This window comes from Acanthopagrus latus, chromosome 13, assembly GCF_904848185.1.
Source record: "Acanthopagrus latus isolate v.2019 chromosome 13, fAcaLat1.1, whole genome shotgun sequence".
Lineage (NCBI taxonomy): Eukaryota > Metazoa > Chordata > Actinopteri > Spariformes > Sparidae > Acanthopagrus > Acanthopagrus latus.
In genome coordinates this window covers 10659764-10683911 of record NC_051051.1, presented here as the reverse complement: position 1 = coordinate 10683911, position 24148 = coordinate 10659764, and the positions used below count along the sequence as shown (strand labels likewise).

The window sequence follows — 24148 nt, the reverse complement described above, 5'->3', positions numbered from 1 at the left end:
AGTGCAGCTCTTCATTGAGCTGGAAGGAGCTGAGGGAGGCCTGAGCCTGAGGCATTGCCTGCATTCAAATGTAAATAGAAACATATAACTTTGTAAATTCAAAAAACATATGCACAAATTTAGCAAACAACAATTCATATTTGCATTGTAAGTAATAAGAATAGTTAGTTACCATATATGTGGTAATCACAGTAAAAAAGCTAACTTTTTCCTACTCAGATTTTATGTTTTTTTGTGATTTTAGGTCCACTGTGTTAATACAGTATGTCAAAATGTAAAAATAACTGTCACACATGTGAGGTTGTGCTGAAAATAATGACACCAAACAAGGTGTCAGTAGTTTTTAAGGTGAAATATAATTGTAAAATAAAAAATATTTAAAAAAACGGCCAATTATACCCTGGACCCCAGAGGGTTAAAACATTCAAAATTGAACTAAAATCATCTGCAGAATGTGACAAAATAACAGAGCCACTCCCCCTCAGCATTACCCACCGGGACCCAACCGCCCCAAGCCTGAAAACCTCATTCCTGTGGTAGCAGTGTAAACACCAGCACCCTGGTGCTCCGAGCTCCCAGTCTAGTCTTGGACAGTTAAGTGAGCTAACTAGCTATTGGCAGCTGGAGTTAGAAGCTGTTACGAGTGATATGGTGCCCCTGATATTGTTTGGGGTATGAATTCTTGCATATTGCACCTTTAAGATTTCAAAGATTTTAAGATTCAAATTAAAAAGGTCAGGTTGTAATCAAGGCTGTATCCTTCAAATCCCATGAAAAGACCAGAAGCTGCATACATCATTCGGTCTTTCTCCCAAAATGGGCTAAATAGTTTCCTGAAGCCGCTGAGCACTTTAGTTTTTAGCAAATGTTCCTGAAGAGGAATAAATATTGCATTTGTTGGGGAATATTTTGGCCCACATATTTGCTAAGTTAGGGAGAATTTATGGAGCAGAATAATGGATGTGGGATTGACTCAAAATGTGTTCAGTTTAATAAAAGAGCATGTTACACAGTGCAGGAATGCTGCTCATCAATGTGTTTAAACAGTTGGTAGTCTGGGGGTTTTTTCACCAGATATATATATTTTTCTTCACTGGTGTTGTCTTCCGTCCTCCGCAGTTCAGCAGCTTCCTCTCAGACATGTCAAACGTCCGAGGCGTGGCCAACAGGAGGGGTATCGCAGTGTGCAGCGTCGCACCCAATCTCCCTTTGGCGTCGGCCTGCCGCGCAGAGCACAGTCCGGCCCACAAAGTGTCCTGGGAGGGTGAGGAAGCCAGGGAGGAAGGGCTGGAGCGCGCAAGGGATGAGAGAGAGGAGGAATGGGGGCAGAGAGCTTTTGAGTTGGAGAGAACACAGAGAGATAGCAGTCCACAGGGTAAGTCGAGTGCACACACACACACACACACACACACACACACACACACACACACATACAACCACAGAGACACACACACACACACACAGAGGCATGCATGCACAGTTTCTTACCTCTGATCAAAAAGGCGCAGAGCACACAGGCCATGAACTCATTGTGCTGCAGCCACACCATCATCTCTAGTGAGGGAGCTTATTTCACAGTGATCTCTGCCTTTTGATCACACACATCAAAGAAAATGGCCCAGAGTAAGCAAGAGTGGTTAAAAAGTCATATTTTTTATTTTGCTTAGCATTTCAGTTTAGTTTAACTATTTACTGATGGCATGACTCACTATTCTGTCACGCTGCCGAAATTGGCAATCATGTCCACTCATATCAGGATGAGAACTCTTACATCTCCTGTGCACTTCTGTTTGAATGGTCAGGGTAATCAGCCAGAACTGATGTCCTATGTTCTTGTCCTACTTTTGCTCAAAAAAAAGTCCAAATCAAAGTAGCTGGAACACAAAGAGAGTTTTTTTTTTATTTTATTTCCTGCAAAGTTTATTTATTTATTTATTTTTCATCCAAGTTTGCCTCACGCGTACCTTTTGTCAACAGAGAGGACAACAAACCAGGAGCAAGAGCGGGTGAGAAATCGTTGTCGGATGATTCAGCTTCGGTCTGATATTTAGCTGTCGATGGCGAGAGCACAGCTCACACAGTTTGTTCTCTGTCAATGAAATGACCACGTTGCATCTCAGTGCTGAGGCAGACGTCACATATTTCGATTCTCTGTCCAACCTGTTGTTTTGAATAATACAGCCTGCAGTGGGAACTTCCTGCCTGTTAATTATTGATTTCTTCCTGTAGGAATGGGAGAGAGGTTGTTTTATTTTTTATTTTTTTGCTCCCCTGTTGAGCGTATGCACAAATAAAAGAGAGAAAAAGCAAAAAAAAAAAAAATCCTTCCCTTAGTGGTCAAAGTTACAGCGTAAATCCAATGATTAATATGTGATTGTAGCACAATCATATTCTCTTTATTGCGTTAATGATTCCAGCCTTAAGTGCCACTTTAATTAATCAATTGTAAACAGTTTAGTTAATTATTCACACCATGGCAACTACAAACAGGTAGAGTAATGAACACTGCAATAGATTGGCCCAAGTCAATACACTGGAAAACATATTGGTCGCTTTTCTGTCACTACCTGCTGCTCATGAATAAATAAGATGCGATGAATTATGAAAAACTTGGAAAATACATTAACAAGTGGAGAGGGTGCTGATCATTGTCCACGATGGATAACGGTTTATTCAGTTTGCTACTTAGACTGATAAGTCAATAAAATAAACTCACAAACTGTCAAGAAATAGAGATATTCTTCATACCTGTTTTCCGCACTGCACAGAAAAAAATACAACTGCACACCATTCATGTTTAACAGAACGAAGCTGAGCTTAACTGCCACATCAAACTCGACATGAAGGAACTAAAACTCACTGAAACAATGTCTTGGTCTTTTCAAAATCACCCCCTTTGGTCGAAAGAAATCCTGAATTTACAGAGTAAGATGTGAAAATATCCCAGCTGCACGCGACATTTTATGACCTTCATGGCTCTCTTGTAGCTGCCGGGTGTTGTCTTGTTGTTTCTGGGGTTACAGTCTGGTCAAAACAACTGTAAATCACCTCCATACTGTCTTCAAACATCTTTCACACACAGAGGCTGTGCTCTGTCCCAGTCTGGCGTCTAGCTGTGTTCACTGGGAGGCCAGTTGACTGAGCAGTTGCCCCTAGTGACTTCCTCCCATCATTTGAGGTTGCAGTGTGGATAGACTCTCGTCATCCAATAGCTCTCAGCTAAATGTACTTTCTTACGGCATATCGCAGTGACAACTACAGCAAAGCGTAGCATGTCCATTGCAGTGACCACCTGGAAGCGGTAAAGCTGCCCTCTAGTTATGTAGCAAGCCCTTACAAATTACACCTTTTACTGACAGTTAATGTGACCTTTTCACCTCAATGTAACCTTTAGCATAATTACTTTTTAATAGCCAGATAATGACTCCTGAAGATTTCTTTTTAATACCTCTTGCAGTAGGAAAAGTATAAGGGGTTTAAAAAGCTTCAGGCCAGGATGATTACATGGTTTGGCTGAGCGTTAGTGGTAGGATTAGAGCAGGCAGGGTCGAGTCCGACACCTCAGGAATGGCTGCCAATATTGCCACATGGCAGAGTGGTCACTGGCACAATAACAAAGGTGTTTGTGTGAGGAAAGAAAACAAACGGAACGGAGATAAAGACTAAAAAAATGGTTTACTTATTTATTTTTTTTTTTCGTATATTGCGAATTGTCCCCTCACCTGCATGCTGAATCAGACCAGTGGCTGCTGCGCTGCCTTTCTTATTTAGTTTGATTGATGGTGCTGCCTTACTGCTCACATTCCCACAGGAGCATTTCACTTGTTCCAGACGCACTGGACCACGACCACCTAGCTCGAGCTCAGAAAGCCAAAGTTGATGTCCAGACATCCTGGCCCTCGTGGGCAGCGTATGGTTTTGGTTACAAGATGGGCCAAGCCCCAGCTGCTTGCTCGCAGAATATTCAGTGTAAAGCGCTATTTCGAAACAGACAAGAGAATGCTCGAAGATGTGCCAGACAAGGGGCGACAGAGACATGCCGTGCCCAGTGAGGAGCAAGCTTCCAATCTTAAAACCTCTCATAACAATCCAGGCTGCCAGGTACACTGACAAATTGTTTATTGCTTTCTTAAACAGGAAAAGCTGTTTGCCAGTCGTACTGTTTGAATAAAGCAACAGCTGGAAACCACAACAATTCGAGATTATGCATTTTCACCTGCACAGGATTTATGAAAACAGAAGAACAGCACCGGGTTTTTCAGATAATTCGCCCATGCAATAACTGTTAATGCAACACCTTAGATAAAGGAACAGAAACATGTTTTTTCTACTGGTCTGTTTTATTTTCCATATACCAAATTATGTCTAAATGCGTCAGTAGAAAGTGAAATTCCCATGCCTGTTTTGATTACCAAGCAGGGTCCAGGATAAATACTGTCAAAGAATCAAAACACCTAGGAAATACAAACAACACATAAGTCTTTCAACAAGCCGACTTCCGAAGAAGGTTATGATGTCACAAATGTACAGTTGATGGCTGCTCAGGCCCATGAGAAATGACCAATCAGAGCAGAGTAGGCTTTTCAAGAGCGGGGAGTCTTAAAGAGACACTGACTGCTCTTCTGAACAACATTATAGAGAGAAAGAGAGAGAGAGCAAGATTTCACTCCTGCAACAAGTCACAGTGATTTGCTGCAATATTCCTATTGCAAAATACAAAAATTGCCATGTCATCAACATCTTTATTCAATTAATTTGTTGAAGAAGCTGCTGTTGGAGACAATTGAGCTTGTTCTACCATCTTGGCTGATGTTATCTTAACATTTTTACGAGGGTTAGCTCTTTAGTACGCTAAAAAAATTTTTTTAGTATGTATGAAACAGGTGAATTCTGTCCTACCTACGGGGACTTATTATATGACATTATGACTTATTTACAACTAAAATGACATTTTTGTTATTACAGAGAGAGTGAAGTGCCGAACGAAAATCATTGGGTATCAATGTGTCAATTTTCAGCCAAATTGCGAGTATGAACCTGAAAATGAGCATAATGACATTTACCATAAGCAGCTGCCCATGAACTTACAGTCTTTAATTACTTATGACATACATAAGAAAATATTTTATCAAGACTATGAATCCTGATTATACAATGACAATCAAGGATACTCAGTTTCACACATAAAGGTTCATAAAGTACTCATAGTGTGAGAAGAGTTAGCCAAGGGACAGTAAAAGGGTGCCTGTTCCCTATTTGTTCCACCTTCCGACATAAAGCCTTTTTAGTTTTGCCAAAAGTTACTTTTAATCACATCAGCAGAGCTGCCAGCTCTTATTTCTGAGCAGCTTTGTATTCCAAATAGAAATGTTGCTCTAGCCCAAAGAAATGGTTTTGTTACTCTGTTGGTCCCCTGAGTCTCTTTCCAAATTTGAACACTAAAATTAAACTCGGCATTTCACTGCTGCTCGATGACTGGAGCACCTGGTAAAGCGGCTAACCTGTCTCTGATCTCCTCAGACGGTCCTATAGATAGGTTTCAAAGCAACTTTCAACCATCTGAAATCATTGGGACACATAAATGCCCTGCTCTGCCTCTCTGGCAGTCATCTGACATCGCTTACTTAGAGGCAGCTCTGACCCCCACCCCAACACAAAGTAACTACTTGGCAAAGTAAAACAGTGTCAGGAATCACACTGCCTTGTAAACAGCTATTTATTTGAAATATTGCCTCTAAAGACATGCAGGTTAAGGCTAAGTAGAGACCCTGCGGCTGGCAACTTTCTCCAAAATGAAATTTCATCAGACTTACTCGCACAGACAAAATGTCAAGTCTGTGACTGGAAATAAGAGCTTTGATTACTGCAGTGGAAGAAGTTTAGACTCTTTTTTTGTGTCCATGCACCTGCTGTTTTGCGGAGTTTGTGTTGCACATCTGCTATACTTCACTGTGCTAGGACAAGTAACTCTGTGGTCTCATCCTCCATGATTCCTCCAGCTGGTGCAGACGGCATTAAATCAGCAGACCTGGAGTCTCAAGTTGTTGCTCTGGGATTTGGTGAAAAATGCTTTACTGAAAAGCTGTTTGTTCCACCTCTGGGAACAGACCAAAATGTATTTGGAGCATACTGCAATTCAAATTGTCTTGTGAATTGGTTGTTTTTTTATGTGTGTGTCTATACTCAAGCCTATGCTAAAACAGTTATCAAATGGACGGGTTGACGGAGGTTTTGGTCGCTGTAATCATTTCTCCTGTTGACCCCCCCCCCCCCCCACACACAAGTGTGAGAGATGGGAAAATCCCCAGACCTTGTTTCATGTAAAAAATTTGTTCAAGTGCCAAATCCAGCGGTGACCCACTTGATTTGGCTAACTCAAACAGCATAAGCCCCATATTACCTGGGAGTCATGCCAGGAGGGACTTCTTCACATCTAGGACGGACAGAAGGAATGATTACAGCATCCACTAAGTCTTTAAATGTACATAGAGGTATGTGAGTAATACATGTTGACATGGCTCGCTGGTTATTTGAAATGCTTCCAAAAAGTGTTTGATAGATAAAATGTATGCTTGTGTTTGTACTTTAGATGTGCCAGAGCTGGTGGATGAGGGGGCGTGTCTCTCAGACTCCACCTCTGAGGAACACTCCCTCAGCTCCTACACTTCTGAGTCCTTCGATGACAACGGTAAGAGCCATTTCCCATTTACACCTGTCACTGCATGTACTGACTCCTTCCCATTGCCAGTGGACAAGTGTTCCTTTCCGTTGTGGTGTGTTATGTTCAAAGTCTCAAAGGACTAGAAAAACAGGAAATAGTACAAACCAGCTGGACAATGTTCAAGACCGATGAAGTATTGAAGCACCAGTGTCTTTTAACTCAACGTGCTTCATAGCACCGTGCAGGAAAAGGGGCGAAAATTAGCCCGTCCGCCCAGGGGTCACGTTTCCGTCACTGTCAACTGAGGCCTACACACCTGTGACTTCTGAGGCCCTGTTCACATTTGGTATCGACGTCCCAGTATCCTGACTGATCCGATCACAAGCAGACAGCTCTAACTGCAGGCATGCACACCCCCAAGAAGCATTTGAGACCTGATCACTCAGACCATGTTCAGGGGAGGTCTGTGCCGCATATGTCAACATGCAATATTCCCAGAGTTCATGATCAAGAGATCACATTATGCTAATTTCCAGGTACTTACTTTTATTTGGGGGTCCTAGTATAACAGGCTCACATACTTTAATTTTCAAAAAGCACAATATTATTGCGCGTTGCTGCAGCAGCCCTTTTTGCACTGTGTCTTGAATGCTCCAATTCAGCTACAGTTTTCTTTCTTTCTTTGTGGTAAAAAATGTGTCCACTTGTTCCAGTAATGTAAATGTGTATTTGCATGTGGAGCTGAGAGGTGAGAAACTGATTACAAGAGGTCACTTGAAACGCATGTCGAGACACGTTCAACGCCTGGTGTGCATTGTCAGGCTCGTAGCTGTCCACTTGTGATCCAGTCGCTCAGGAGGGACGGTAATACCAAATGTGAACAGCCTCTGAGTGTCATTTGACCATGGAATGACAATGATTGTGTCCTTTCCATTGATGACAAAAGCCAGATGTTAGTGGGACTATTTTGTCAATTGTAAAAGGGACATAACTCTCAGCACATTTGCACTCCTTGCACATACAACACTTGCTTTAACAAATGTACCACAGAAGGCCTTTAAGAGTTCTTCAAAAAAAGGTAAAATTCAAGTAGACGCTGCTCGTATTTAGTTGTCACGAGCAAAACAGCCTGAGAGCCACCGCCGCGGATCAAATTCCCTGAATGTGGCAACAGTCCACTTTGCACTTCAGCAAAGTGCATTAACTGTATTAACATACTGAAAAAGCAGGCAGACAATAGACTAGTAGAAATGCGTCATGAGAGGTACCTTAACGCTACTGAATCCATGCATTAGAATGCAAGGTTTTAATGCACCGGTCTTAAGTGATAGAAGAAAAAAGAAAAAAAAAGAACCTCTTTTCTTCTTATTCTATAGAGTTTCTCTTCCCAGATAACTCAATACCATTAACCCTTTCCTTGAATCCTGTGGCGTGTCTTTTTCCCAGATAACTCGATACCATTGATCTTTTGTTAGCTAAGTATGAGAAGGTTGGAAGCCATACACCCTAATGATCCCGTCTGTGTGTGGGTGTGTGTTTCTCACATAAGGAACCCATGCAGATGCTTTGTTCCCTGTGCAATTATTGTAGCTGCAGAGAAAGGAGTCCTCACATCTCTCCCACTCCCTTGTAGGACACACACACACAGACACACACACACACACACCACGAGCATACAAACGTGTTGGCAGGACTAACATGTCTCCATTCTCCTTGGCACGTGTGCACACACACATGCTCACACACATTTCCCATCTCATCTCAGTCACACCCAGCTCATGAAATCTCACCCCTATTCATAACTGCACTGACACTGTTACTGTTCTTCTCTCCCTCTGTATTCTGCCCAGCCTCCATAGTGACAGTCATACGTCTCGTCAATGATGCTGTTGATAATATTGAAAGTGAAGGTATGAAAGAATATCCTCTGCTAACTCCGCTGTCTATTTTGTGTCTGTCTTCTGACGCCAGAGTGTTTGTTCAGTGGTGTAACACTAAGATACAATGAATGCGGCCGAGAAGCTGCTCTTCAGTCCCCTTTTCTATTCAGAATAAAGCATCCCGCTTAGATTTCCAATATTTTTGTCTGTTTCCAACACTGGATCTCTCTGTATTTAAATTCCCCACCCACCCTCACCCCCATTGCTCTCTGTGCTGTTTGTCTCAGTCTTTCTCTGACTTTTTCCTCTTTCTCTCTCCCTTTGTAGTGTCGAACATGGACAAAGAGCAGCGGCGGAACAGCCCTGGTGAGTGAGTTGCAAAACAACTGAAAAACATCTTATTAACTTGCCATCCCCTTGGCTTTATTTTTCAAGCTGCAAGGGTGGTTGTTTCCATTTTTGAAACTCGCAAAACAGCTAAGAACACAACGTTCAGGTAGCAGGAATGTCATCGCTTGTCATCTTTTAAGAATAGGAGTTTACAACGTCTGTCGCAAGTTAACATCAATCCTAGAGCATGACCGAATAAATTAGGTGAACTAGTATCGACATAAACCAATTAGTAGCAAGAGAAGTTTATGTTTGGTCAGAAAATAGCTTTTCTTTTTTTTTTGCTAATGGCCAGCAGGGAGCGACTCCACTGGTTTCAAGAGAAGGCAGACCGTATGTAAGCTTATGAGGAAAATGACCCCACATCTCACTTGATGCATCACCTCACTAAACAGGTTTCTGAATTAGTTCATGCTCTCAATCACTAGTTCAGGTCTGCTTCAGTACAGCATGATATTCAGTCCATTTAGTCCCATTTAGAGTCAATTAGATGGGGAATGAAACAGGGCATGCTTCAGTGCCAGTGGCCACCTTGTGATTGACAAGTCGCTACCCCTCACATCACAGCTTTTATTCAGTCCGACCCAATCAGGAAATCCTCCCCGGCATCACCCTCTCATCCAAATATAGCAACTTCTGGCTCCAAAAAAACCCCAAAAACAAAACAATATGTCGATGGCCGTTTTGCCAGATTCGAGGCTTGAAAACGGAAATCCACAAACCAGTGGGGGGTGTCACAGTGGGTTTACGCTTGGTCTCTACTCAGAAAAGAAAAAAATAAAAAAAATTTCATCCACAATCTTCTTCAGTAAATCATCAGAATCTCTAATATGAGTTCCATAAATATCAAGTCAAAAACATTCTGAATGTTTGCAATCCGGCGCGCCGCTATTTTGAATAAGAAGCTTGAACACATTATGCTAATGTGTTCGATTTACAGATCCAACATTAATTCTTATGCTGCTCTTTCGGGGTCCAGATTGCAGCGGCAGGTTGCGATTGATTGTTAATACTGTTAATTATTCATTAGGCATCCTCTCAAAAGCTGTAGTGTCTCTGCCTTTCGTTGCCAACGAAAGCGGAGAAAGATCTCAGCCGTACCGTTTTGAATTTACGTCCTTAATTACTTCCATCTGCCGTAAAGCTAAGCCAGCAGTAGCGGTCCCCAAGCGGGATCTTAACCTGAGACAACAAAAAATGTAAAATTGATGATCAAATAAAGACGTTGGGTTCGATAGCTCGGTCAAGTCGGGAATATGGCTCCTCACGCCGACTAAGGCGGGTCTTTTACCCCGGGCCTTGTAGCGGATCTCAGTGGATTTTTTTTGGGGGGGGCGCTCTGAGCCAAAGCCTCACATCCGCACAGCAATACAGAGGAGAAAGCAAACATCAAACACTTTTCTCTCTTTTTTTTTCCACACTAAATGAGGCATCATCGACAGGCTGAACACTGACTTTACCCTCACCGGATGAACGGTTTTGCTCAAACAAAGATCAGAGCGCTCGCAATCCGTTTGCACCTATCACGCGCGATCGCCATGTTCTCGCCTCGTCTTCGCTTGTGGTAAACCAGCGTTAATTGGCTCATAGTTACCGAGTCTGTTTGTTCTCAGTCGCATGTAATTTTCTTGGTCCACAAAGCATTTCGGTACTCACTCGGAGCCAGGCTGCGTTCACGCCTCTGTCTCTGCCAGCCGAGCCGAAGCATAAGAAGCTTTATTTCAGACGGAGAGAATTAAATGATGAATGAAATTGTCGCTGTAGTAAGTAAGTTGTTCCAAATGACCTGTTGGATTCAGTCCATTTATGGAAAACACACATTCATTTTTTAAAATCTAATTAGTGTATTCTATCATGCTGGAGCTCAGGATAAATGTGGTTTACCACAGAAACATCAAAATTTGATAGATTTTTTACGTTTTTTTCTCCCTTCGAAGTGATATGACATGCGTTCGTACATCACGTGCATACGCGTGTGAGTGCATTTGTCTGTTTACATGTTACCGCCGCTAAATGGCTCGGTGCCAGCCCCCCCCCCCCATTATCAAGTGCATTCTCTCTCCGATGTCATAATTCGCCGTGTCGCCCTGCACTCATTTGTTTTCTATGAGAGGAGCATTTCATCATCAAAGGCTTCCTGTCCCACGAGATATTTGTTTCTGTTTTCCCCCTCACTAGCAGCGAGTCGCCACCTGCAGAGCAAAGATGAGATTTGTGTAGAGTTCATCAAAGGGTACAGTGCGGACTGTAAAAAAAAAAAAAAAGTTGTGTTTTTCTTTACTTTCTCACCCTTTACACCTTTTATTTGAAAGTATTCCAGAGATATTTCAGCAGCATGACACGCAGTAAGAGCTCCCACACTCTTTTTTTTTTTTGCTGTGTGTTTTGCACAGCAGTCTATTAAATATCCCTGTCCACATGTGTCATGCATTATATACCAGGAGTATTGCTAATGAAGGGTACTCTCCATCCCACACGGAGGATGACCCCTCTGGGTTCTCTCACTTCATCAATATGATATTTTTTTCACTCACAGCTCATTAACCCAATGATGAATAATGCAGCCTGCATATAGGAAGTCGTGGGATTAGCGGGGAGTTGTGCGTCAGTCCGTTTAACAGCATGAAGTCGGAGGTGGTCTTTTTTTTTTGTCGACAGATTTTTATTTTTTATTTATTTTCATTTTTTTCATATGCACGTCAATAAATTCTGAATGAGGAAATCGGAGCAGTTGCACAACGTAAATGCGCGGGACACATGAGGAACCCCCGAGCCGAGGCGGTGAGACGAAGTCTACCCCGGACCTCCCGCCTCATCCCAGACGCAGACATGCAGACACACAGACGTGTTCTCACACACGCGACTAACAAGCCAGAGATTTCTATGAAAATACAAAAAAAAGAGATCAAGGGGCGAGATAATAAGCGGAGTAAACCAAAGAGGAGAAAATAGAAACAAACACAACAAGCCAGAGTATACACGCAGGCTGCTCATTAATCGAACAAAAAAATGCGCTGACATTTTTTTTTTCCTTTTTAGGTAAAGGGTTTTGTTCATTAGGAGGCAGTAAACCTCAGCCTCGACATATAGAGTCAGCTGCTGTGGCTTCAGGAGGCCGGAGATGGAATCTGTGGCGATTTGAGTAATTGTGGACATCTTCAGACTAACCGACTCGCAGAGGCACATCTGCCGGTGTCACCTCGCTTACCTGCGGCAGATAAGATTGCGATGATACTGTTGTTTCAGGAGGGAGGTGATTTATTGATGTGGCACCTTTCACAGGCTGATCCTATTAGATAGATAATCTCATTCCTTGCTCGGAGTGCGCATTGCAGACAGGCTGTTTGTAAAGTAACTCGCAAGTGAGGGCTCCATACTGCCAGTGATTTGGCAGCGCTAGTTTGTCCAGGGAATAAAGCCTCAGGCTCCTAACGCAGTATGTCAACTCAGATCCCTCTCTTAACTCTCTTAAGTAGGCCATCTCTCTACTTGTTGTTGAAATTAAAAAGATACGATTGGTCACTCAGCGAAGTCCAGACTGTTAAAAAAGATTTATTCTTTCTGTGCTTTTCCTGTCAGCCTACCGCTGGGAGCCTTCCAGTCAGACCACGAGCTGGCTGTCACCGTCGCGTCTGCGTCCGCCAGAGGTGGGATCTCATTACGACCTCAGCGACACCCAGCAGAACATCAGACGAGGAGGCAGCACGCGCTCTCTCCAGCTGGACTACAGAGTGATGGGCCATGGTGGCGACAGGGGCCAAGAGCGGGGACAGGAGACCGAGAAGAGGGCCTTCCAGTGGGAGAGGAATCAGTCGGGCGAGTGGGTAAGGAAACGCATCCTGGAAAGGGAAGAGAAGAGGCATCACGACGGGGAAGGAAAGAACACAGGCAACAGGAGGAGAGACACGGGGGCGTGCCAGGACCACAGAGACCGTCAGCAGACGCACGGCCACGACAGCTGCGAAGACAGCTCCTCGCCCGTTTACGAGGAATACCGCGAGGCCGGCCAGGACCTGGAGCAAAGCGAAGACACGGAGAGCCTTTATGACACTCTACCCCCGACCCGACCAGCCTACGAGGGATACCCGTCAAGCCCCCCGGGCATCAACCTGCACCCGGCTCAGCTCCTGCCCCCCCTCAGGGCGTGGGACTTACAGACAGGGGAGTGGAGGGAGTCGCAGGAGGATCGCGGAGGGGGGCTCGGCTCCAGCGGTCTGGCAGGCTCCGGGGACGAGCTAGAGAGACTACTGAACTTGGTGTCGCTCCGAGCCAGGAGAGCCACGCGAGTAAACAGAGCCTCGACCAAATCTGAACCCACGGACTGGGATGGATTTAAATGAGCACACAAGACTGTTTCAAATGAATAGATTTAATAATCCTTTATACATGAAAAGAGAGGGAGGGAAGCTCTCTGATTATACGTGACATTTATGTATACTACTACACCGTTGGTCCACCACCTCAAAATAATTAAAGGAGAATATTACCATATATACTTGTATTATCCGGCATTATTATCCTGCTGCAAGCAAACACTAATCCACCACCAATCCCCCGGCTCATTTTTCTAAGCCGGAGGAATAAGAGGAAGTGTATGCGCTGCGCGGACGCCTTCACCTGTGCCGCAAGTTAGCCGAGATTGGCTGTGAATCAATGCTGTTACATTTATTATTTATGGAATTGCTGGAGCGCAGCATTTATTAACATCAAAATATGATGGGGAGCCAGGCCGCCTCTTTTCGCCTTAGACGATGCCAATGTATGTACATACGTTATCACCCATTTCATACATCATTCCGTCGAGGTTGCACGCGTACGGCGGGCGCACGCACGCCCGCACACGGCCGTTTGATTAGCTCAACCATGTAATGCATTTCTCCTTTTCTGTTGACACACGCTCTGGGTTGTTTTGGAGGAAAACACACATCCCAGACGCCTGCCTCTGAGATGCTATTAAGATTACCATTAGTTGATGCCAGGAGATCGTTATTTAATCCCCCCCCCAAAAATTAATTATTCGATGATTATTTATTTAAATAGTTACACTATTAATTTGTTTGGTTGCCTGTGAGCTTCCCGCTCATGAACACAAGCATCATCGGGGGGGGAATCTGGCTCATGTAGCTATGATTCACAGCACTTGAGGTAATGCAGCGGCGACATATGTAATTTTTTTTTTTTTTTTCACCGATGCAAATCAGTAAACGGTTTTGACCTCTCGTTTTGACCCGCGCATATTCCCCCACGAACGCAGATCCTGATGTATATTTACCGTGTATATAACACCGGCGCTGAGCTTTTAGCGGTGCTGCAGATGGAATTTAGTTCACTTCACACCTGGCGTTAACATGCCGTGTGAATTTTCAGACCTCGTGTGCTGTAAAAGGCTTCGAGAACGATGTGGAAACGCAGCCGTGAAGTACACAGTCACTCACCCAAGACGTGTACATGCGGTTGTCTCGTTGACAGCACCGTGCAAATGCTGCTGCGTTACCCAGTTCACAGCCGCACGGCCGTAGCAAGACAGGGCATAGGTGACTACTTCAGGAGCATTCAAGGACTAAATCTCTGCTGTCTTTTTTTTTTTCTTTTTTTACTTACAATTTACTGCAATGACCTGCCTCCATCTCACACTCACAATGTATCCTCTGGTAAACATGACTAATTGTGTTTTAATTTGAAATGGAAATAAATGCCTTGTGGTGTAGAAAACAAACATGCACATGTTACTCAGCCAAAAACAAAACAAAAAAAAAAACCTATACAAAGAACGTTTTGGGCTCCTCAAAGATTAGAGTACCATCCATGTCAGACAGGGAGCACTGTACATGTGTCTTAATGAAGATGCATCCGCCCATTCATCCTCTTCCCTCATTCTTATTCAGGTCTGCTCTCTAAGTGGGCTGCTGAAGCGTGACCCAGCTCGCATCGGGCTACAGGCGGAGAAACATCCCAGACAGGTCAGACGAACACATGCAGGGAGGAAGAAGAAGGGGAAAAAAATAAACAACAAAAAAACAAAAAAAACAACATTCACACCTGTGGGCACTTTACACTTTCCAGTTCACCTGGCCTGCATGACTTGTGGAAGGGAAACCCCGCAGGAATACTGTGAGAACATGCGAACCGAGCAGCAGCTTCTAACGGCTGAAATTTAAACCTCAATCCTGCGAATCAGACACCGCCAACACGTGAGGCGCCTTCGCTGTGTGCCTATCAAGTTTGAGCAGATTTTGGGGTTATTTCAGGTCGCTGGCGGTTATGTACACTACAGGTGTGGATGTCTCAGTGACTGCACATTACAGGGGCCTGAAGAATACGCTCCAATCAAGCAGATTCACGCTTGATTATCAGGAGCAAATGGCGTCTGTCCTGAAGCGAGAGGTGGTAAGTTATTCTTGAGGCATTTTCTGTTAGGTTTGTTGACATTTTCTGAACATCCCGGCTGCGGGGGTGGTGTGCGTTCATGTGCATTTTGGAGGAGGTGGTATTTCTGTGGTCGGATACTTGCAGAACAGGTAAAGGTACAGTGTGCAGGCTTAAGTGGCATCTTATGTTAAATATAACATATAATATGTTAAATAATATGTTAAATATGCGTTAGCCAAGCGTCTCTGCAAAAACTACTGTTAAAAAGTCCGAAGTGCAAAGTGAAAATGAGATTTTTCATTTTGCCGCAACTTTCCGGTTGAATTTTCTATTTTTTCGTCACAAAGCTGTGCTGGTGCAAAAACGGCTTGGTTAGGAAAAGCATCAAGGATTGGCTGGTCACCACGCTCATGGGTCAAGACGATCTGAAAAAAAAAAAAAAAGTCTCAGGGGCACCTTACGACCCGGTTTTGTCGCCACGCACACAGCTGGAAATACATGCAGCTTCCCTTGGGAAACACCCGATTTTAATGCCACAAAAAATGGGCATCAAAATCTGTAAATCTGCAGGCTCCTGTAAAGAAATGTCAGAATCTATGGGAAAAAGTCTTGATCCCCCTCATTCTCACCTCAATGAGGTGATGAAAACACAACAATTCTTAATTTCAGATGATTATACACTCATGAAAACTTACTTAGATTAGATACATCCCCCCGAAATCCTGGACCTTTAAGAATACGTGAATATGGATTGGTGTGCCATCACAGGTGTTACGTCTCTACGTGGGCTACATGAGTAACACACATAAAACATATAATGCTATTAAGGCAGTCTCGTCGCGCCTCTTGTATGTTTTTTTTTTTCTTCTTGCCGGCTGGAATCTGACAGATTCATTTGGGAAGAGCTTAAAGTCATCGGTGTCCCGGGAGACGTGGCGGCGCGGGAATGTCTTGTGTAATCAGAAGCACATAAACTGTGCATCAGTCGGACAATACATTTTATTTTGAGATCCCTTGAAAAAGGCTCCTGTGATCCCGACTTTGATTGCTTTTGTTGCGTCAAACTGTCAACAGTTGAGGAGATTTCCACGTAATCTTCTCAGAATGCCTTCTTGTTTACCTCGGGAGCAGATTTCTTTGCCGACCTGAATAAATGCATCCGGCTTATTGTGCGGCACTCTCTGTTCCTGTGAGTTCGCTCCACACTGACCCAGCGATATGATCAAATTATGCAGGCTGTGCATGTCTAAAAGCAGCATATCCCTGATCTGTGCAGAAAATGTGTTGTGAGCCTCGCACAACAGTCGTCAGCCGCCCATGGAAAATGAAAACCCACAACCCGCAGCCTTGGTATGTTGATTAATGGAGCGGGCACCTCTGCACATGCACAAGGTGTGCGACCGAGAGTAGAGAAAGGTTGCGTTTATGGAATCGCTATCTCCATCCTCAGAAGGTGTTGCTAATCACCTTTTTGTTGACAAAAGGTTGAAGGCAGGCGATGGTCGGCGTGCTCCGATGTCGACGCCTCCCACTCCCTCTTCCTGGAACTAACAAGGAGACGCATCGAGGAAACCTTTGTGCTTTTTTGATTATTTCCTCTCTCCCCCCCTGTGGAGCTGACACACAAACTTTGTCCTTGTTATCATCCAACCCCTCCTCGTAGTAACACCAGCGGGCTGACTGTCTGCCAGAAAACATTCCCTTGGCAACTCAGACGTTCCCCTGATCGTGTTTGCGTCTCATTTTCTCCCCCCGTCACGTACGACACATTTTGGCCAATTTAAGGGGCGAGGAGAAGCCTTAATGTCCGTCTCACATGAACATGCCTGCTCCCAAAACACTGCATCTTTCCCCTGATGCAGCGCTACAAAGAGCAGAGTTATTCGACGCAAGAGAAAAAGCTCTCGCCCACTCCTGAACATATAATATGTAGGTATGCACGCACCGAGACAAGTCAAGAGTTCAGGAGGCAGCGTGGATGCCTGAGCATCCCCGGGTTTGGGAGAGAGAATGGCACCTTAAAATAATGTATAAACATTTCAAGAATCTGTCATTACATCCTTTTAAAAATCCCTATTTTTGCAAAGCGTTCGTTTTAAGCAGCAGTCGCTTTATTTTTAAGACAGCAGTCATTTTGTCGGAGTAAGTGGTACATTTTTTTTTTTGAACAGTGGATATCACTTTTGAAGGAAACACTTCATATATCTTTCAGTGCATGCCAGTTTGTGTCAGCGCAATAGATGGAAATAGCTCATAGTCAAATGTTGGCTGGGTTTTTCCGCTTCTATTCTCTCTCCCTGCAGGAACCATGAACCACAAAAGACACAAACAGGTACAAGCCAGAACTCGAGGGAGATGATGGTTTTTTTTTTGTTTTTTTTTTTTGCATTATTCTCTAAAGAAAAAAAATCATGCATTACTGTGTAAAATGCACACAGAACTTGATGAAACTTGTCACGGCAGTGGGGGAGACATTCTGAAAAACTCCCCACTACCGACATCGCAGCTTCGAAAAAATAATCAGCCCGCTTCGCTCCCCGATGTGATCACAACACCCGCATTTATGTTTCCTCCATTCCCCCCGTCTGTCACAGCAAGGCAACACAGAAAATGAGATTTTTATCAATTAGCATAATATGCTAAACATGTCTCCAGTGAAAGGTCTCTTAACAGGTGCAGGTGGCGTGTCAGCCTCTCTCCGAATCCGCCCCTCTGTCATTTGTGGTGCCTTTTTGTGGTGATCCTTGGGGGGGGGGGGGATCATTACCCACAGGACATGCATGCTCACAGGCAAGAGCCTTACATAACATTACCTCTGCCTCCAGCCGTAGGCAATGAATAGGCAACGGAAATGTAAACAACACACTACAGGTAGAAATAGTCCTGCTGTCGGGTGAGAGTGGAGGGTGGAGGTGGTGGTGACGGTGGTGGGGGGTCATTGGGGGGGGAGGGGGAATCACAGTTCATTAAATTATTCTGACAAGGATTATGCAACATGTCCTGATAACTTACTCTCCCTGGCGCGCTCTTTTTTTGACGACCAGTCCCGCTTTGTTTAAAGTATTCCTGGCATGCTGGCCGTCCTGGTGACAGACACAGGGTCAAACCAAAGGCAAACGGGAGGGCGTGCGAGGGAACAGAGACGGAGAGGGAGAGAGGGGAGTGAGGGGAGAGCAATAAACAAAGTGACTGCCGTGTTTATTCATCATGCATCAGAGGAAGCCGACGAGGACCTGCCAGTCCCTTTAGCTCTGCTGGCTTTTCATTGGACCGTCTGGCATTTACACCATAGAGTCAGCTAAGCCACTTAAAACCTCTTCCTACCCCCACGAACCCCATCTTTTTTTTTTTCCTCCCCTCCTCCTTCTTACTCTCTGCTTTTTCTCTTTTTTTTTTTTCATTGTAACAATGACATTCCTCCAGATCTGGCTGGATGCAAAGCAGGGACGTGAAGGGGATGGACAGAGGGATGAAAAGGATGTTACATAAAGGACGAGGAGGAGGAGGGAAACGAAGGATAGATCGTGTAAGAAAAGAGCGAGAGATGAGTAGAGCAAAGTGGGAAAAAGTCAGCGAGAGATTACCGTCCCCCCCCCCCCCCCACCCAGTTTGTGTGCTTATTGAGGGGTAGCTGTGTGGGTGATTATAAACCCATGCTGTTCTCGGTAACACCAGGATTACACACCCGGCCAGACCTAATCTATGTGCCTAACATCTGCCTCCGACGACACAAGCACGCAGGCACACGCGCGTACCAGCGCCTCGCATGACCATTACACATGCAGCTGGTGTCCCGGGCAATTTCGCCGCATGTATTATTCACGGATACTTTAATCTTATGAGTGCGATCAGTCAGACACAATATGCCCACACCGCTAAAACAAGACAACTGGAGTGGTGGGGGGGGGAAATTGAATGAGAAGGGGTCACGTCCATGTATGTCAATATGAATTTAAATCGGAATGCCGTCCTCAGCTGCACACGACTAGCCCTATCCCATCAGCCACCCCTGCCCCCCCTGCTGTTTTAACAGATTATTATTATGGCAATCCCCTGGCATATGCCTGCAAAAAAAAAAAAAAAAAAAACGGCTACGTGCGAGACAGGGGGAAGTCAGCACTGCTCCGCCGCGTGCTTAGCGTCCTTTATTGGATTTTCTTACGCGATGAAAGAGCATAAGTGTCATGGGATTATGCCACATGAACATTATAACAAGAGATAAAAAAAAAAAAGACTCAAACTTGGATGGAAAACTGGCCACTTTCTGCAAAGTACACACACGCAGAGAAAAAAAGCACCGAAATAAAGCATGAATCCCATTATCCGGGGTATGTTTGTTTTACCCTCTCCCTGGGTCTGGGCCTAAGCTCTGATATGCTGATTTGACAGGCGCCCTCGGTGAAACCGTGTTGGACTTTATTACAACACTCGCCAGTTTGTTCTGATCTCGCGAAAAAGGAACACAAGCCTTAAACAGAGGTGAGACAGGATGATGGATCAGAATGCTGTGGAGAAAATTTGGCTGCATCGCGGGGCCCCAGAGCTCAGCTTGTTATCTGCTCTAGCTCTGAGGAATTGGTGCGCTGTCACCCGCCAGATTGCTGAGATCTGATTTCGGTAAAAAGGAGGGCTGCTCTATATTGTGCTTTGATCATCAGGGGGGTTTTATGCTCGCCAGCAGAAATAAGCGCCTCGATTCGCTGAAGCTGCTACAACTGTTGAGATTTTTTTTTTTTTTAATTCTTTTTTTTTATGAGGTCCTTGTTGAACCGTGCAAGCGCCTGTGATTGCAACCTTCATAGTCCATCTTGATGACTCGAGTGTGAGAGACAGTAGTAGCGCGGGAGACTGCGAGACGCCGCCGCCGCCAAAAACAAACTCCAGCTGTCACACCTGAGGACGCCACTCCGAGCATTCCTGACGTTTCTAATTAAAATTCCTCCTCGTCGCCGCTGCCAGACTATCGGAGGAGCTCCTGCGTCTGTCCCGTGAGCCTCTGCCTGTGTCAGCTTCTTTGTCATCATATAGCAAATCCTGATTATACCAAAATCTTCCTTGAGACGTTCTCGATTTACAGATCTTTTTTTTTTTTTTTTTTTCTCCACCTAATTCCTCCTCAAAGCATTTCAGAGCTTTTGCAGGTGCACTTATAAGCTGATAGACAAACCAATGGGTTGCGATTCTCCCTCCTCGAAACAGTCATGCAGCACAACAAAACCAACTAGCAAGCTCCAATCACAGATCGCTCATAAATGGTTTATACATGTTCTAATAAAAACATCTTTTGTGCACATATAAATGTTTCAAGGGCCCCGGGTTTCTTACCTCCAAATAAGCCTGCGGCCAGAGCCTATGAGTCCTGTGCAAACACAAATGTTATTTTAAAATGGAATATTACTACCAATTCATAGACTTTCAATAGGTTCTGGTTCAGATATTCTGCAGCACGTTGTTCAGAACTGGTCTGATACTCCATTTGCATCAGTCCTCCTTGCACATAAAGCCAGCCACAAAGAAAAAAGCAGGAGCACTGGCCAACCTGAGAGCTGCTCTCACAAGCGCCTTAAAGCTGAGTGCTGCTAACAGTTTGATTACATGTAACATTCATAAGATACTATTTATAGCTTGTAAAATGTCTGGAGAGACAATCAGGAGGTGGCACTGCGACTATTTTTATCTCAGTCCCGGTCTCACTGCCTCGTGCACAGCAGTTAGCTGCTCGAAAGCTCACGTCAAATATTGACCTATATGGTGATCAGACTTTTCTCAGACGCACACAAACCTTTAAATGAACGTATTTGATCGATCGCTGTCTCAGTTTTATTCTGAAAAAAAAAAAAAAAAAGTGCACCGTCCGTTCAAAACCTGCCTGTCAGCGCAGATTATGGGGGTAATGTGAGGAATATGCAGATGCTGCTCACAGACTCAGCGGGGCTGCCGCGAAAAATATCGAACATGGGGCGGCCACAACAAACCATTCCCAAAACGCTGTAGCCCTTTGTTAGCAGGCATACCGCTGTGGACAGAAACTGAAAAGTCTCCCCCTGCCACTCTTCTAAACCTCCTGCTTTTGCTCTGAACTCACTGCAGTGCACCACGCTCGTCTCCACCCTGTTTACGTCTGCTTCCCCGCGAGATCAGGCGGGGTCGTTCCCCCAGAATTTGCTGCCCAAACCTGCACCGAGTTCGACTCTGCGCACGTCCTCGGATCCTCAGCGACGCACCTCTCAGGTGTGAAGAAGACCGGCTGAATGGTTCTTGACATGTGCGAAGGACAAACACAGACAACGCGCTGTTTCATAACAAGACAGCTGCAGCATTATCCATCCTGAATGCTCGTCTGCAATCGCCCTCTCCGCCGAAACCTGTCTGTCATCTCAATAAGTACCGCGAAGGGATACCTTTGTTTGCGTCCATGACCGCAATACAAATACGGTTCCTCTTGTTACATTATTGAAGGCGCCCCGCGACAAGGAAAATGGATACACTGGTATTAGTATGTGTTGCCAGGCTAGATCCTCTTGTTTTCTTCACACCCAAGTCTCTGGACGTTTGTTTTCGGTGGCTCCATCTGGCGATTCCAATAAAAACTCTCCGTGGAACGATGACTCTGAGAGGGGAAGCCGACAAAGATTCATCAATATTAACAAAGCCGCCTTGTCCTGCTGACAGAACACGGCCATATGGAGCCGCTGGTTCTTGAGGAGGACGGCGTTGATGCCCAGTTTTTTTCTTTTTGCGGCCGTTTTTTTTTTTTTTTTCTTCTAGGGCGCCGTCCATCCAATTCCCCTACTCCTGTGTGTGTGTGTGTGTGTGTGTGTGTGTGTTTTTTTATTCCCGCTGCACAATTGGCTCTGCTGCCATAAGTGAGTGCTTAAAGAAACTGAAGGATCCTTGAGAGCGGGCAAACACAGTAATCACACTGGCTATAGATTCGTAAAGTCTGTCGAGCGCGTCCTCCGTAGTCAGCAGAGCTTTATCGGGCCTGTGCAGGTTTCAATTAGTCGATTCATGTTTTGCAGCGTCTTGATGTGTGATAACGTTGTGCGTTCACTCAGTCCCACCCTTCTGCTATTGTTTCCACATCCAACCTGTGTGTGTGTGTGTGTGTGTGAGTGTGTGTGCGCGCGCCTTTCTGGCTGACCTCACAGCCCGAGCTGTCTGTCTCCTGGTCATCACATCATGCCCGCGGAACGCATCAGCACTGCTTTGAGGGGCTGACACCGGGCCGCTCTAATCTGTCCCTGCTGCTCGAGCTCGAGGGCATCCGCTGCAGCCACATACGGCCAGCCAGCCTGGCGGTGGAGAGAGTTAAACAAGTGAATGGCGCTGGCCTCAATGTGTCACCGCCGGGGCACTGACACTATCGACGACATAAAAATCCAGTGGGTCTGATGGGGGGGGTTCGACTGCATTGTTGGCACCAGTCACCCACATTAAAGGGATGAATGGGATTAGACTGCCACCTTCACTCTCTCTCTCTCTCTCTCTCTCTCTCTCTCTCTCTCTCTCTCTCTCTCTCTCTCTGGCTGGACTGTGCACTAAAGTGAATCAGAGTCCATAAATGGCACCCCGGTGGAGGCATGCACACACTATGGTTACAATCAATAAGTGCACTGTGTTTGCAATCGAAACACTCCTATCTGTTTGTTTGGGGGTTTTTTTCTCCTTTTATGATTATTTCACCTTGAGTTTCATTGAAAGGCCACTGAGCAAAAGGGGCTGCACCGAAACCCAAATGCAGCAGACATTTCAGACAGAAGCGCGCCTCAGGTGCATTTTCACTACTTTTTTTGTGCGTGTGTGCGTGCGTGTGCGTGCGTGTGTTTGTTTGTTTGGGGGGTTTTTTTGTTTTGTTTTTTTTTAAAGAGAGAATCTGTGACAAACACTCCACATAATCAGCCACAGCGTGCTCGGCGGACTTCCCCGCGCGGACCCACCGCTGCGTGCTGTGTGCACACGGCGTGCGGAGACGACTCGGAGCATTGTGGCGGAGATCAAAGGCAGATTCTTGGGGTGTGTGTGAGTGTGTGTGTGTGTGAGTGTGTGTGGTAAGGGGGGGGGGGGGGAGTCACGCTGGGAACGGCCACGGGAACATGAGGGGAAAGCTTTGTTTGCACGCACAGCTCGGCGTGAGAGCGGGAGAGAGGGACTCGGAGGCAGAGAGGGGCGGGAGGGGGTAGAGGGAGAGAGAAACGGAGAGAGAGAGAGAGAGACATAGAGGAGAGGAGAGGAGTCGGGAAGGTAACGAACGTCTCTCTCCCCGATTTCATCCCAGCCTCCCTCCCCTCCAACATCCTGCTGTGCGCCTGACTGAGGGGCTCCTCTGACATATTTCTCCACACTGCCGCCTCGCAACGCAGCGCGCCGGGTTGCGTCGTATAGTTGTCGGCGCATGGCAAGGGCATCACAAGCGGTGAAGAGAGAGGCGATCTGTCCTGTCCGCCCCCCCGCTTCTCCCCGTTTTTTGTTTTTTTTTCTTTTTTGTTTTCTTTTTTTTTTTCTTTTGCACAGAGAATAGCAGAATTAAATCAGACGGACTCCCGAGGCGGTGCAACGCTTTGACATTTTAGAGAGGAATCGCCTCCTCCTCCTCCTCCTCCTCTTCCTCCTCCTCCCGCACCTCCTCACCCCAACGTGGCCGCATTCAGACGGATGGGAGTTCGAGATGCCAGCCAGCAAGCCAGGGACAGACGCCGGGGGAGGATGGAGACTTCACCTATGAGAGGTCCGGACCGTCTTTAATGAAATATCTCCCCAGCGACCGGTAATTCACCCCACACGGGGGGGGAGGGAGGGAGGTGGGGGGGGAGGGAGGGAGGGAGGTGTGGCACCGCCGCGCGTCCGA

The 24148-nt window shown here is 45.5% G+C and overlaps 1 protein-coding gene across 3 annotated transcripts in view; it reads left to right on the top strand.

Moving 5' to 3' along the window:
* LOC119030939 (protocadherin Fat 3) overlaps positions 1-13432 on the top strand; it is a 78477-nt gene extending 65045 nt beyond the window's left edge. For 2 of the 3 annotated variants that reach the window (XM_037118928.1, XM_037118930.1), the window contains exons 48-52: positions 1120-1375; positions 6590-6688; positions 8512-8571; positions 8869-8907; positions 12511-13432. In XM_037118928.1, coding sequence (XP_036974823.1) covers positions 1120-1375; positions 6590-6688; positions 8512-8571; positions 8869-8907; positions 12511-13271 — 1215 coding nt within the window. In that variant the 3' untranslated portion in view covers positions 13272-13432. The remainder of the gene's footprint in view (positions 1-1119; positions 1376-6589; positions 6689-8511; positions 8572-8868; positions 8908-12510) is intronic. The other variant, XM_037118929.1, reaches the window with a different exon arrangement.
* Positions 13433-24148: the final 10716 nt, after the last annotated feature.